General features: G+C 33.1%; 1 protein-coding gene across 2 annotated transcripts in view; it reads right to left on the reverse strand.

Moving 5' to 3' along the window:
• Window positions 1–2,897: 2,897 nt before the first annotated feature.
• The window catches only part of Capza2 (capping actin protein of muscle Z-line subunit alpha 2), a 49,315-nt gene continuing 36,167 nt past the window's right edge, over window positions 2,898–16,045 (reverse strand). For both annotated transcript variants that reach the window (XM_063241783.1, XM_063241789.1), the window contains 4 exons: window positions 15,094–15,172; window positions 13,061–13,132; window positions 10,302–10,364; window positions 2,898–9,501 (listed from right to left, as the gene is read on the reverse strand). In XM_063241783.1, the coding sequence (XP_063097853.1) occupies window positions 9,361–9,501; window positions 10,302–10,364; window positions 13,061–13,132; window positions 15,094–15,172 (355 nt within the window). In that variant the 3' untranslated portion in view covers window positions 2,898–9,360. The remainder of the gene's footprint in view (window positions 9,502–10,301; window positions 10,365–13,060; window positions 13,133–15,093; window positions 15,173–16,045) is intronic.

Here is a 16,045-nt window from a genome sequence, read left to right on the forward strand (position 1 = left end):
CATAATAGAAAACAGGAAGTCAGATTTTTTGCAAATGGGAGGAGGGATGATAGATAGAGTAGGGAGGATGTAAAAAGAATTAAGGTGTGCTATGTACAATCTCCCACGATGCATGTAATCACGCATTGTACTGCAAAGATGTACTAAGTCATCCACCTACAGCGCTGAGCTAAGCCTGAAGTGAGAAGAGCGACACCTGCTGGCTTCTCTCTGGAACTGTACCATATCCATTCATTAAAAGTTTCAAACATGATCACATCTCACTTAAACATATGCTCACAAACACAGAGCTCTTCTAAGGCGTGGTGACATCTCTGACCACGAAGTCTTGCGACCACTGATGAAGAGGTCTAAAAATACTGTAATTCTCCATACTCCAATATATTAAATTTCACATATTTTATGGTTGGCAGTATTAAATATTTTGGAATAACCGTTTAAATTTTTCCCTTAAAAAGTTTTTTATTCAGTTTTAGGAAGATTGTTCTTAAGCTCAAAATTCCCAGCTAAAGTTCTACCATTTAGCTAGATCTTAAAACCCATCTGCAGTTTTTCAAATGTGAAATGACACAGGGTGGAGAGGAGGCTACATCTTGTAAGAGAAGTTTAAACTACAGGCGAGAAGAAACAAAATAGTATTGACAAGCAAAAAGGAAGTTTACTTTCCTCTGGTACAAAGCCAACAACGTGGCTCCAGTTGGCACAGGGCTCCAAAATGTGAAGGGGTGTAAGCAACCACTGTATCTGGACTTAGGGTTAGAAATGGAAGCACTTGGAGAAGTTGAGGTAGGAAGATCCTAAGTTTGAGCTCAGCCTGACAACTTAGCAAGACCATGGCTCAAAATAAAAATTAAAAGGGGCTGGGTATGTTGCTTATGGCAAAGGCTGTGGGTTGTTTTCATCCAGCCTTAATAAAAAGGTGAGAAGGCATCAAAGTCTGAAGCAAGATGGACAAAAAGGAAAACGAGAAGGGAGCGTGCACAGGTTCTGATTCTATGGAAGACTACAAAAGTTGTCCTACACTACTTTTGCTTTTCTCATTAGCCAGAACTTAGAAGATGGCCAATTACAAATCAAGAGGGTCAACAGCTGTACTGAATCTGTACTCCATGCCAGATATATTCAAGATCATCATCCTGGAGTCATGTGGCCTCTCCTAGCTGTTGTCCATTCTGCAAGGGCAGATGAGCAGGAGAAAATGGACACTGAATGGACAACTACCAGTTTCTCTCAGATTACTCCTTTGACCTGTATGAATGTTCTCTTCTTACTATACAAAAAATACTACTCCTCCACAAGGGATATACCACCAAGGTCCTAGTCTCTTCTTGTAGTCAGTTCAAAGTCCTAGGCATCTGGGTAAATATATCACCAGCAAACTAATAATATCTGCTTCAACGCACTCAATATGGATGTAGGGGTTGAGTAATTACAATTCATAAATGGAACAAAGTGGAAATAATATAGTGGTTACATAAGAACACAAATCTAATGTTCTGTATCACTTAAATAACTATAGTAGCATAAAAATTGGACACTTCAAAACAGCTAGCAGGATTTTGAATGTCCAGCACAAAGACATTGAAGTGACATGCAATTACCCTCATCTGATCACTACATATTGTATATGTGTACCCCACAAACAAGTATAACTCTAAATTAAAATGTATTTTTAAAGTAACAGGAATCTTAAGGGGTCTCTATTCTTGACAAGGAAGTTCAATGGTTAGCCCATAGGGGGCAGTCCTTCTGTTTGGATTTTTGGGAAGAACTTGCCTATTCTTGAGGAATTTTCTTCATTTTCTATTATTCTTTCTGACTCCAACTGGGGCTGTAGTTATCACAGTAATACCACACAGCAGTCTACCCAGAGTAGTTCCTGTTAACACCTGTTCTATGTATTTAAAGCTCTTTTCTCTAACACTTTGTGATTTGGTTAACCCAGTGCCCATTCCATTCCTGAACTAGATTAGTAAGAAACTGACTTCTGTCAATAATCACATACATTTGGAAGAGGAATCCAAGTCTCACATGAAACCGCAGCTATGATTTCAGTCTAGCAAGATCAGGAACTCAGAACTCAAGCTAATGTGTTGGGACATATGGAAACGGAGATAAACTTGCATAAAGACACTTTGTGGTCATGTTATATAGCAACAGAAAATACTTTCCAAGATAGTGGACTTGGGTCAAGCCAGTGTACTACTGTATTTTCATCCCTGCCCTCAATCTATCTCCCACTAATACATCACTTGGGACCTGTAGCCCACAAGAGAATGAACAAAAGTTTAGTGAATTTGGAACATTTTTGGATCAGTGGCTAGTACATGGAAACCCTTACCAGATTTGATATTGCAAGTTCAATCAGGCTCTGATGTCTCCTCACATATGGGCAGATTCAGTACAGCAGTTAACCACTTATACCTCAGTATGTACATTTGCTATCTTTCTCTCTCTCTGATGGCACAGGTCATCATTCTCAATTTTCCCTGCCATCTTTCCTATCATTAATGCCACTGACTGTTTACTTTCAAGGCAACAGAGGCAAGCAATATCAAGTGTATTGTCATTGCCTTCCAAGGGTCAGCTACTTTCTAGCCTGCAATTATTTATGTCCTATTCACTCCCTCTAGCTAGTGAAGCAGTATTTTTTTCTTCCACAGTATCAATTCTGAATAAAGAATGAGTTAGGAGGCATCATTAGTATTTGGTTCCTAGGGGCAGGGCTGATGTATGTACAGCAGAAAGCACTTCCCACACTGTACTGTACTGAAATGTCAAGAACCCATTGATGCACATTGCTGGCCCAATTTTTTTGTAGGTTGAAAGGCAGAAGTGTTTAAAAAAAAAAAAAAAAGAAAGCAAGCCAACAACAAATAATTAAACCAAACCAGCAGTGGCTGATACAGGGTAAGTTTATTTCTCAATAAAGTTCCAATTAGTCTAAGACTGGTAAGGCTTTCCATAATGTCAGACTCAGGTGTCAAAGAATCTGGATTTCAATTTCTGTGGTATTCAGAACTTGCTTGACGTTAGGAAAGTTTGCAATGTTATATAAACTGCAAGCATTTTTTTCCCATGAGTAGTTTATCATTTGACCTTGCTAAGAGCACTTTACACCACATATTACATCTTCATTTCTAAGTCAAATAATTATCAATTTTTGTGTAAGATTCTGAAATTACTTAAAAATATGTACTTCAGCTCTTTTATGAACTTACCATTTTATACTATTAAATGGATTCACTTGAACCCCCTGCACCCCCATTTTTAGAGTAATTTACCTTTACCCCACTGATACCAGATGCTGCTTTTAAAATCAAAGCATGGCACTAAGTTGTACCAAATGCTTTTGTGGTATCTACTAAAATGATTTTTTTCTTCTTTAATATTCTAATGTAGTAAGCTGCATTGCTAGGTTCCAAACAGGGAATACTCATTGCATTCTAGTCATAAACCATACTTGGGTACAATGTAGTATTCCTTGGCCATTTATACAGTAAGGAGTTTTGCTCTTAACTTTACAGAGAAGTTTCATCAACCTTGTTTTTGGTGTTTCAGCTTAAGGCCACTTTCGTAACATAGCTTTCATATTTTCTTTCCACCTAGAATAATTCCTGTAACAGAAATTTATGTATCGAGAGTTGGATGAAATTCACCAAAAAAGTCTGAGACCTTCTGAGAGGTACAAGTAAACTTTCAGTTTTGCTGTGGATATGATCTTTGCCATTTTTCTACCTTGCCTGGGTCAGGATGGACAGATGTATTCTTTCACATACTTTAATGTCAACACATTACCTATTTTTTAAAAGAAAAACATACGATACAAAAAAATAAAAAATGTGCACCTGCATACCTATCATTAAATTTAAGCAATCTTAGATATAACTAAATTTCCCATTTGTTTCTCCTCACATACTGATTTCATTTTTATCTCAATTCCGTGTTTTATACATTTGCAATACATAAAATGGTATTTAGTTTTATAAATTTTTAAACTTGTTTATAAAATTAGTGTACTTACCTTCTGTAACTTCCTTTTTTCCCTCGTGTTTTGTCAGTATACTGCTATAAGCAGCTCTGATTTAGAGCACTAAGTGTGTTCTGAACTAAATCGGGGTATGTACATGGGTTTAAGGTTTTTGCCATTACAAGTCTCTAGAATGGAATTTCACTTTTGATTAAGTTTTATTTATTTATTTTTCCACCATAAGGTTACACAATGAGAAAAACATGAGGATACATGGTCTGTGTGTATATGTGTTATGTGTGTGTGGGGTGGTTCTTTCCTTTTTCTCCTGCATCTTGCCATATGAAAAAAAAGAAAGTCTTCTCTAAATACTTAATTTATATGTAAGAAAACTGGCTCCTGAGGATTCGTTTTTCAGGTAAAATCCTGGGATGACAGATCTGGGTTCAGAATCAGTATTCAGATTCCATTAAATTAACAAGTCAGCTGCACAAAATATGAAGCCAAAGAGGAAAATAACGATTTTTACTGTTTACACAAGTGTCAGGGATATTTTTGCAATAAGAAGGCTTTGAAAATTTATTTGGCTTAAAAACTGGGCATTTTACAATTTCTTCTAATAACCTGTAATTCTAAGATACACCAATTTTTTTTTCCTGCCATCTATTAATCTGAATGCTTTAATTCCACATCGTCTCACAGATGAGTGAAGATTTACACTACTACAATAAATAGCTGGTTTGGCCATTTATGTAATGTACACATTTTGTAAAATGTGTACTTTCTAGTCAGTTTGTATGGAAAAAAAAAGTCTAATTCAGTCACACTGCAAGAGAATGAAAACATACTAATCAGCACATTTTTGCTAGGTAATGCCAAAGGTAGGAATAAAGATATTTTATTATCTTACTGGCTATACTGTTTATAAGAACATTTATTTATAATTTTACTCTTCACATTGTTTTCATTATATATTATGGTATGCTTTAAAATCTCAATTTAGTTTTGAAGCAGACATTACTATGCCTTGTGACATTCTATATGAGAAATGTCAACTGCAATTTTTTTTTTTTTTTTTTTTTTGCTACCAGGACACCTTGTGCTTGCCAGAAGGTTGCTTATGCCACTGAGTTGTATCCCTCGTCCGTCAAGTGTATTTTGATGCTTCAATGATATACAAAAGGATTTCTTGCCGACCCAAGAAAATCGTTAGTGTGCTGAAGTACAGTTAAGAATTCATCCTTTTTAGGAAACTCTCCTTGACTTGACATCTTTTAAAACTACCTTAGGAACAATAAAGCTTGGTGTTTACATTACAAAGAACCCAATTTTAATTATAAATGCACATTTTAATGTGCTACCCATGATAGATCCTCCTAAATGGATTTAAGGTGTACTTTTCAACTGCCCTCAACAAAGCAGCCTTATCCATTTCCTGCAGTTTTATAAACATCAGCATTTTGTATATATGTAAATATGTTGTGATGACAAAAAGAATGGAAAACCCTGCCAGAGGCCCATAACTAGTCTATAGACTTCTTTATGAAACAGTTATATATTTTCTGAACTCCATCATATATTAATAGTCCTCTGGATACCGTATGATTAATCTTGAATGACCTGACATTAATTTCCATTTCCAATTAGACATTACAAGTTCAATGGGCTATTTAAACTGGTAAATATTTTGTATATTCTCCAATTGCTATCATTCCTGGCCAATCCTAAAATAAAGCTCAAGCATAACAGAATGTCAACTCTAAAGATGCCTATGCAGAGTTTAGTCTTAAAAAATTGTTTCAGTACCCCCAAGTTGACATTTTAAAACTGGCAAGTGTTTGTCATTGTCTCCAGAAGTAAATTACTTTAGGTAAGTGAACAAAATTATGCATCCAAGAAAAAAATGCATATCCTTTATGGAATTTTTAAAAAATGTACTTGCATTACAAAGTAACTCTTCACTAAATATGCCTTTATAGGTTTAAACACTAGTGCAAAGATACAAAATCATGATCTGGTATGAAAGACCTTTTGAAAGGATTGTCTATTATTTGAAAGCCTTCAACATAGTTATTAAAAGTCAAAGTGATTTTAAACATAGAAAGCAGTACTCAAGTGATACATAATTATCAGTAGTTGTTCTTAATTAGTTTTCCTGAGTACATTCCTTTTGGCGACATTTCATAATGAATTAGAACTTCCAGGACAACTTTCTTTTAAAGTTCCTATCCTTATTTGGTTTCCAAAAATCTCAAATGTTTAACAATTCCCAAAAACTTCTGTATACATATTTATCTAATTCTTAAAAATGTAATCAGCATATATAGGCACAAACTTTCCCCAATTTATGACTTCTCAAAGGTGTAACACTGTACTTGTGTAACATTCTATTTTTCACTTTCAGTATTCAATAAATTATATGATCTTCAATATTTTATTATAAAATAGGCTTGTTAGATGACTTAGCTCAAGTGTAACCCAGTGTAAATGTTAAGTATGTCTGAGGTGGTTACGCTCTGATGTTTCAAAGTTTATGTGCATTTGTGTATCATGTACATTTCTGACTGTTATACTTTCTTTTTATGATAAGTTTGTTGGGGTTGTAACACTACTGTCAGTCTGTATATAGTCTGTATTCATAGTCTAGGAGAAAAAGTTCTCAGGTCAAAACACTTCTACCAAGTTTTTTTTTTTGGAAGGATACAGGGATTGAACCAGAACCTGTATGCTGAGCTACATCCCCAGCCCTTTTATTTTTATAATGAGACAGGGTCCTGATAAGTCATTACATTTCTGATGCTGGGCTTGAATTTGTGATCCTCCTGCCTCAGCCTCCCTGAACAGTGGGATCATAGTCAGGTGCCACTATGCTTGGCTCAAGAATTCTTGATTTCAGTATCAAGAAATGATTTTCCCAACCCTAGGCTTCATGTTGCTTGTGCCCATCTATTCTCTTCCCTCAGCTAGTCACTTTCTTGGTCATACCTTGTATTACTAGTAACTCTCCCAGAAATCTTGATTTAAACACGACACATTCTAACCACTTTTACATTTCTAGTTCACTCCTTTTAGATCCTTAATTGAACATATGTATAATCCACTGCGCCAAATTTTCAACTCTCTTCTCTCTCTTTATATACACCCTAAATATACACCTTATATATACACCTTTATATACACTCTAAATCAATTACCACATCTAGAGGAGTCTTCTATTTTCCTGGCTATCAAACTTTCCCAGGCTCATTCACTGTCCCATTCTCCTGTAGTGCATTCTCTCTCCCGTGTCTAACTACTGTAATATTTCACTTTGAAATCTGTAATAGACCTTCTGATCAGATCCCTGCTCCCAACCACCTACCTGCTCCTTCCAGAATCTTCCCCAACTCAAACCCATATTTCATGTTCCACATTCCTTGACAGTTCTCTTTATATCATGATCCTGAAATTTCATCAAATCTTGCTGATTTTTACCTACTGCTTTACCAGTTCATCCAGGTCATCATTTTCTTTCAATTGGCTTATTGTAACAGTCTCTTACTTATTCCTCCCGATTCTACCCTTTACCCCTGCCTGTTGGTTCAGCCTATTAAACGAAGAGCCATTAGGTCTCCTATTAAAAGAATATCCCTGAGCTTCAGGATACTTTGAGGTTTCATCTTTTCCTTTAATAAAATGTTATTCATAAACTGAAAAGACTGTAAAAGACTAGTCCATTGTACACAAATTTTGGAATGAATTTTAAACTACTTTTGATAAATTTTGACAACATGCAAATTTTAAAAACATTTGCATACATCTTCAAGCATGTTTTCTAAATTATTAAAAAAAGCCAAAGGAATTCCCCTTTTTGGAATGGACTATAAACTCAAGACAGCCCAACTAACACAACTAATCTATATTTATCCAATATTTAGTTCAGAATGATCATCAAACTTTTGAATAAGTTTTTTAAAAAGTGAACAGATAATTCATAAATCAATTCATTTTCCTTAGGAATCCCAATACACACAACTTGCAAACTAAAGAGAAAATGATTTAGCCAAAGAAGTCATAATTTCAGATTATATTCTCAGTGGTTTCAAAGCCCAACAGTGATATTTAAAAAGAAATTAAACATGCTTTCATTGAATTTTTAAAAATCTATACAATTTAAGCTAATGAAATATTTTATTGTTCATAATAAAAGTGGCGCTTAAAAAATTTTTCCAGGGTCAGATGTCTGCAGGAGTATGCGATGAATGGATTTCACTCAAAGATAAGCAACAAAATTCTATTGAATGAAACTGTAAATCCACCCAACTCCTGATAGTAATACTAACATTCACCACAGGTTTGAAATTCCTGTAGTATCAGTATATTTTTAAAATATTACACACATGCTTATGATGCATAGGAAGATGGAAAAGACTCTGACTGCACACTATTGGTATTCCCAGCTTTCCTAATTTACAACCAGTTAAGAATTACAATATTCAAAGTATTTTAAAATAGTATATGACTTACTGTTAAGAGATTTTTCTACTCAAGTAAATAGGAAAGTTTACATTTTAATGTCACACTGATTTTCAGTACATTTCAATCCAAGGAAAAAAATAAACTTAGACATGGTCATGATTTCAGGATTACATATATTACAATTTGCCTTGTTATACTATAGTTGTGGCTTTATGATAAAAATAACTCAGGAACATACGGAATTCAAGCTAATTTGCATAACTGTCACAAGAAAAAAAGCATTAAATGCATTTATAAGTGTTTTCATTTAATTTCAGAATCTCAAAACAGCAATAAAACTTGGCCTTGTTTTAAAAAAGTTTAGTTCAACACTAAGCTAGCTAAATAACCTTACTGAAAGGTTTAAACACAATTGATATAGAAAATTGCTTTCCTTCTAATCTCAATCTTACACAAGTGGAAGAGGTGAGGGGGAAAATGTAGACAATTTCTTTAGCAGCATGTATGGCTAAGTCTATCAACCACCTTAAGCTAGAATGTCTATTACTGACCCCATTAAAAAGAATTGGGCTACTATCAAAAGTTACCCATTTCATAAGCCAAAGACAACAATTTTAGGGTTATACTAAATAAAATATTTTTGTAATACTTCAAAAATTTTAACCATAAACTAAAGGAATCAACTCTTCATTGTAACAAAGGAATAACAGAAAGTAAAAGACATTTATCCTAAACTCATTTTTTTCAATTCTCTTCAAACAAAAGAAAAGAATGGTTGATTAGCTAAGCTTTGTGCTCTAACCAAACTAATTAATTACACTGATTTTACATGGCAATACCCCACCTGGGCAGCTTAACAGTTCTGAACACTTTTGCAATGATTTTTTTAAACGCAAAGATTACTAAAATGAACTGGACATGCAATGTTCATCTTATGCATTCTGCATTTCTTTGCCAATCTTGTAGCTAAGGATCTTGTTCCAATCAATCTTAGTACGTGTAACTGGCAACTGTCGACGTAAGGCTTTGAAAGTAGTGTCCGACATTGTCTGATAATTCTCACTGATGGCAGTCTATGAAAAACAGTAGTTAGAAATTTAAAACAAATGAAAGGAACAAAACAATTTTTAACATGTTTTTAGAACATTTAAGGAACTTATTTCAACGCTTTTAAACAGTTGAAACTCTTGACTTGCTTTAAAAACTGTTTAAAAGCTGCTATAAGAAAAAAGCATATAATCATTTTGAATGATTAATGAAATGTACTTTAGGTTTAATATCTATGTCCTTATTTTGAATTTATTTTACTATTTTAGTCAAAACAATCTGTAAATTACTATTTATAAGGAATGGAAACTCATCCAACACACAAATTAAATGCTTAAATTCAAATGTTAGTTTGGAAACTGATAATGTAAAACAGTAGAGCACAAACTGAAATGTGATCTGGGCAGATTATATATAATCCAAATAGTTTAGAAAACATTTCTTAAATTAAAATTTCCAATGAGAAAATAGCTGTTGAAGAACTTGGCATATTTTAACCAATATAGTTAATACCAAATCTCTTTTATTTTGAGTACTGGGGATCAAATCTATGACCTCCTGCTTCTTAGGCAGGCACTTGTGCCACTGAGCTAATCCCCTAGCCCAAGTCTTGGTATTTTTAAAACAAAATCTTAACTAAATTCAGTTTGTTTGCCATTTTTTGGACTACACTTCCACAAATTTGTTCTTATACTAATATCAAACATACAACCAAAAGACCATCTATTATACAGTGAAACAATGAAAAATTCAGGATTATGGCTGAAAGTAAAATTTTAGTGCCATTCAATAATGAACACAATATAAAAAATGTGAAACATCATACCTGGTATTCATTTTCTGCAGCTTCTACAATCTTTATAAATTCTTTTGCTGTTTGCGCTTCATTCTAAATAAGACAAAAGTAAATAAAACAGTAATTTAAAACTAAACTATTACTTTAAAAATACATATGATAATGAAATGTTATAATAAATAAAACACATGAATACTGTAACAAGTAAATGGAAAATTGTAAAGTCAATTATTCTAAACCCAAAGAGAACTAGATAGAAATACTGTAAAATTTCATAGAATGAGTATCGTTTATGTATTTAATTTAAGGTAAGTAAAATCTTAAGAAATATACACTGACTAGAAAGTTTAATTATAAAATACTTAACATTCATTCCAAAGATAAGCTTTACAGGTAGGAAGTTAGGCACAGATTGCTACAAAATAACTATCTTCATTTACTGTTAAATATTTACTTACTGCATAATGCTTACCACAATGATATAAAACATTGATGAAAAGAAGAATGTACTTCCAAATTTAAGGTAAATTTATTCTATTATCTAAATACTTCAGAAAAAAAATTTAACATGCTGATATATGGTTTTATTTTCATTTTCCCTAATAGTAAAGTCAATGGAAATTTGTGTTTCTTTTTAATAAATGTGTTAAAAATGAAAATCAGGGCTGGGAATTTAGCTCAGCGGCGTAAGTGCCTGCTTTGCAAATGCAGTCGTGAGGTCAATCCCCAGTACCAAAAAAACAAAACAAAACAAAAAAAACCAAAAAAACTCCAAACAAACAAACAAACAAAAAAGCCAAAAGGATAAAAAAAGAAAATCTCTAGCATGCACTGAGTGTGTGTGTATGTCTATGTGTGTATTCATCCATGTAATGAAGTGGTCTTTCCAAAAACAACACTTTATTTATGAAAATAAATCTCACAGAATATTTATGAAAATAAATCCCACAGAATGATATAAACAGTTATTCCTGGCACTCAGACCTAAGCAGCTTATTAGTATAGTTTAGCTAATATGGCCAACTTTTACGATACCACAGTTCATAATTTTCTGAACAAGTTTCTCTTAGGAAGAACCTTTCTTTAATGTCAAACTCCCCAAAGAGAATACCAAGTACCCTTGTTATGCAAACACTATTACGTGAGAATTATATATGGTATCTAACTATATGGAATTCAATGTTTTATGAAAGCTTACAGGCAAACTCTGCAAGGAGCATAAATAAACGTTGGTACAAAAGTGGAAATTATCTAAGTGTGAACAAAAACTTCTCAAAACATGCTTCTTTCTTTCCTCATGTAGCACTTGGCCTAACACTTCTAAATGTTTCTGGGTTTTATTTAAAACAAAAACATTAGTGCATGTTTGCAGGACATAATGATTACATTCATCATTACACAAGTGTACCTAACACATCTTAATTCTTTTTTACTTCCCTCTCCTTGTTAAATATTTCTTGAAGCTAAATGAATTTTATAATTAAAAATAATTTTCCTTAAATTCAAAAAATATTTAATTGTAAATCACAAACTAAATAGCTAGAGGAAAGAAAACATAAAATACAGCCTAAATATTAGGTATATGATCATAAGCCTAAAAGTAAAGAGTTAAAAACTATGAAAATTTGTAGCAGAAACCACTGAAGTAAATTTTTATGATCTTGGGTCAGTTGATGGTTGTATTAATACACTAAAAGCACAAATAGTGAAAGAAAAAATACATCAAACTCATTGAAACTAGTCTTATTTTACAAATAATATAATGAAGAAAGCAAAAAGACAACATGGAGTGACAATATCTGCAAATCATGTATCTGACCTCAAACTCTAAAATAAACAATTATAACTCAGTAACAATTACAAATGCTCAAAGGAACTGAACAGACATTCCCTAGACGAAATATAGGCTAATAAGTACATGAAAATATGCTCAACATGATAGCCATCAGGAAAATGGTAATAGAAACCAAGATGCCACTTCAAGTAAATTCACTAAAAAGGCTGTAATAAAAACCAAACAAAGCAAACAAACAAAAAACCTAGAGTTTTGAGGATATGGAAACATTGGAATCCTGTTATACACCCTCAAATTGGAATCATAAAATGGTGCAGACATCCTAGAAATGTCTGGAAATCCCCCCAAATCTACTTCTATGCATATATCTTAAAGAAAAATTATTTTTACCAAAAAAATAGTACATAAATGCTTATAGCAGCAAAGAGTAGAAACCAACAGAAATGTCCACTTAATGACTAAATGTGTATATCCATGCAATGAAATATCTATTTGGCAATGACAAGGAATGTAACAATATAGACTCCAATAAAGACAAATACTGAAAAATGCTAAATGAAATGAGGCCAGTCATAAAAGTCCATGTACTATATGACTGTGTATTTATATGATATGTCCAGACAGGTAAATCCAGTCAGAAAACAGGTTAAGTGGTTGCTCAGCATAGGAAGAGGTCTGAGAGAAGAACTAGGGAGGATGATGTGACTATTAATAGGTACAGGTTAAAGAAACATGGAAAAGTTCTCAATTTAGATTGCAGTGATTACTACACAACTCTGCTAATTTAAAAAGTGAATTTTACACTTTAAAAAGAATGAACTAAGTGGTATGTGAATTATAATTCAAAAACTGCTACAAATATTAAGTACAAACTTCATTTTCACCAATCTGAAAACACTTTAACCTGAAGCAGAAACATTTAAAATATAAACTGCAAAACTGGTATGGTTTTACAGAAGCATTACACTTTTTATTTTATTGTGGAATTACTTACAGACACTGTTAGGGAATCCAGTATATCTTTATGACTCACTAGCTGAACATTACCATCTTCATAATAATGAACCTATTAGAAAAACAATAGAAAGCACGTTCAGCACTCATACAAATGCAGCTGACTACCAATTTCAGTGCCAGCCAGTCTTCTCTACTGAGTTTAGTCCTTTAAATTTCAGCAAGACTCTTCTTACTCTCAGTCTAGTGGAAATACCAGTTATTGGTGCAATTATTTAGGAAAGTGAATGACTTCCACTGACCTCACTGCTATATGATGTTACATTATAGCCATTTTAGTGGTATCAAAACCCATTAAGTATAAAATTAAGGTCACAATAAGATCCTTCCTAATGCTGCTTCTCTTTTGTGCATTTCCACCAAACATTTAAATGTCCCAGGACATGAACTTATTCATCAATAATATAAATATTGGCACCACAGAAGATTGTGGAAATACATGGCTTTTAAAATGAGTCTTTAGCCTAACATTGCAACACCAGGGGTTGCACAAAATACACTAGCAGAGGTTAGACTCAGAGGTTTTTAAATGAACTTCAGCATGTATCAGAAAGCATTAAAGGTATTTGTGGTTAGAATGTATATAAAGGGGGGGGGGGAGACACACCTGGAGAAATACACAGGTAGCAGACCAGTCAACTTCAGACCCTATATACTATACAAATATGTCTGGATTATCTGGTAGGTAGGAGTGTACCACTAGGCAAGTAACACACCCTAGCTTAAATTTTTTAAAAAATTAATCTTTCACATGGCAATTCAAAAACTAATTAGGAAATACCAAAGGATCAGCAATTTAACCAAATTAAGTAAATCAGATGCCAGCCATTATAATAAGTGTTGAAGATGGAACTGTGAACCAGACAACCAGGGACATCATTTTAAAGTGCTAAAATTATCCAGGTAAGAGCTACTGAGGCCTATCTAAAAGGAATGTCAGCAAGAATAGCTATTATTCACAGAGCATTTTGTATCAGGTTTTGTTCTAACCATTTTACCCAATATCAACTAATTCTCAAACAATCCTACAAGCTTTTCTTTTGGATACTGGATCTAGCTATGTAGTTCAGGTTGCCTCAAACTCATGGTAAATCCTCCTGCATCAGCCTCCCAAGTGCTGGGATTACAGGGATATGCAGGCTTTAACTACTTTATAATGGATGGCACCACATACAAACTTAGATGATCTTCTGACATCAAAAATAGTAATCAGCTGAGCTGAGATTCAAACACTTGACAGTCTGACTTCAGATTCTATGCTCTTAAGTTCTATTCTCTAAGGAACAGGGAAATGGGCATAAACCAATGTGGAACAAAACTAGAAATGTATACTGAACTCAGATGACAAAGCTGCCATACAACATTCATATTTATTCTTTTACAACTCCTAGCATAATATCTTTCATGACAGTTCATCAACACATGTACTGAAAAAGTGAACCAAAACACAGAAAGATCAGTACCTTCCTTTAACTCATTTAGCAATATATATTCAAGTATTTAGTTATCAAAAGTACTTCTACAAAAACATCTGAACTTACATTAAGAGTCAAAGAATTGAATTCTAGTGGGTTTCATCTAAGTATTCAAATATGAGTACATGAGATATTTTAAAAACATATGTAATATATGGTTATATAGACATTTAATATGTATTTGTATATCCACATACATGTATTATACTCCACTCAATTCAGATGACAGAAGGGCACAACTCAAACTCAGAAGATGCTTAGATGAACAAATTGTATGAGGTGCAGACCAAATGGCAGCATCTAATTTTAGCTGTGTTTTAGAATCTGTCAGCTATCCTCACAGATTTTTGATGACTAGGGAAACTGTAAGGTTATTTAAAAGATTTAAAACAGTATTTCTTTTTCTCATCACTTCAAAACAAAAATTGGGGAAAGAGATGGTATGGTGTACTGTGAAAATACAAATTTATTAGGTTTGTTGTTCCTTTGATCAGAATAATCTGAAAATCAGTAAAGAAATTCTCTTTAAATTTTATACCTGAATTTTCAAGATGCCAACCACCTGAGTGGTTGAAGGTGTGATTGTAAACTTCCACTCTGATCTCCAACGACCATTCCTTAAAAATAAAAACAGCAGCTGTAAATAAGGTAGGGAAAATAATTTGAATCAATATTAAGCTTCAGATTTAAAGTTAATGCTACAGTGTGACAAAGTGTAGGAAATAGATGCTGGATATTTATTTTTAAATAATGAAATATTCTAAAGGATCAAAAAGTCAACAATAGGTATAAGACACAAGGTTTGATTAAAAAATACAGTGTGTTTAAAAACCTTATTATAGTAAAAGACACAATGACATCAATTCCCTTCAAAATACTTTCCCTCACTTTCAACATACTAATTTCAAAATCTTAGCCACTTGATGAAGCAGTTCTGGAAGTCTTCTTTCATGAATATCTTTAGTTATACTATTGTGTCTGCTTTGAGGTTCTGAACTATTACCAAATATTTGCCTTTCCTGATCATTTTGACATTGGGTAAAGAGTCACAAGTTATACAGTGTCAGAATCAATGAGTAAGACAGATGAGAACACACTGTTAATGTTTTTATGAGCCTTATTTTTCATTAGATGGAACTAAGTAGTTGTGTTCATTGAACTTTTTATCACACCCTATACAGATACTCAATAAAGAAGATTTCTACAACTATTCCAAAAAATGGAAAGAACAATAAAGTATTTGAAGGTGACTATTGTGAGGGGTATTAATGGCAATGTGTCTTTCACTGTAGTAATTTTTAAAAATTTAAACACTCATAGCATTTTTAAACCACCCTTTGTATTGAATCTTGACCCTAGTCATAAGAAAAATCTAGACAATGGATGTAACTTCAAAATTCTAAGGATTAAAATATGATTCAAAACTAAGATATTTCTTAGAGAAAATGTTAAGCTACTTCAGTTGAATGACTGATGCTTTAAATTAAATT

This window comes from Cavia porcellus, unplaced genomic scaffold, assembly GCF_034190915.1.
Source record: "Cavia porcellus strain 051 isolate PalLab524CR breed Dunkin Hartley unplaced genomic scaffold, mCavPor4.1 scaffold_2, whole genome shotgun sequence".
Lineage (NCBI taxonomy): Eukaryota > Metazoa > Chordata > Mammalia > Rodentia > Caviidae > Cavia > Cavia porcellus.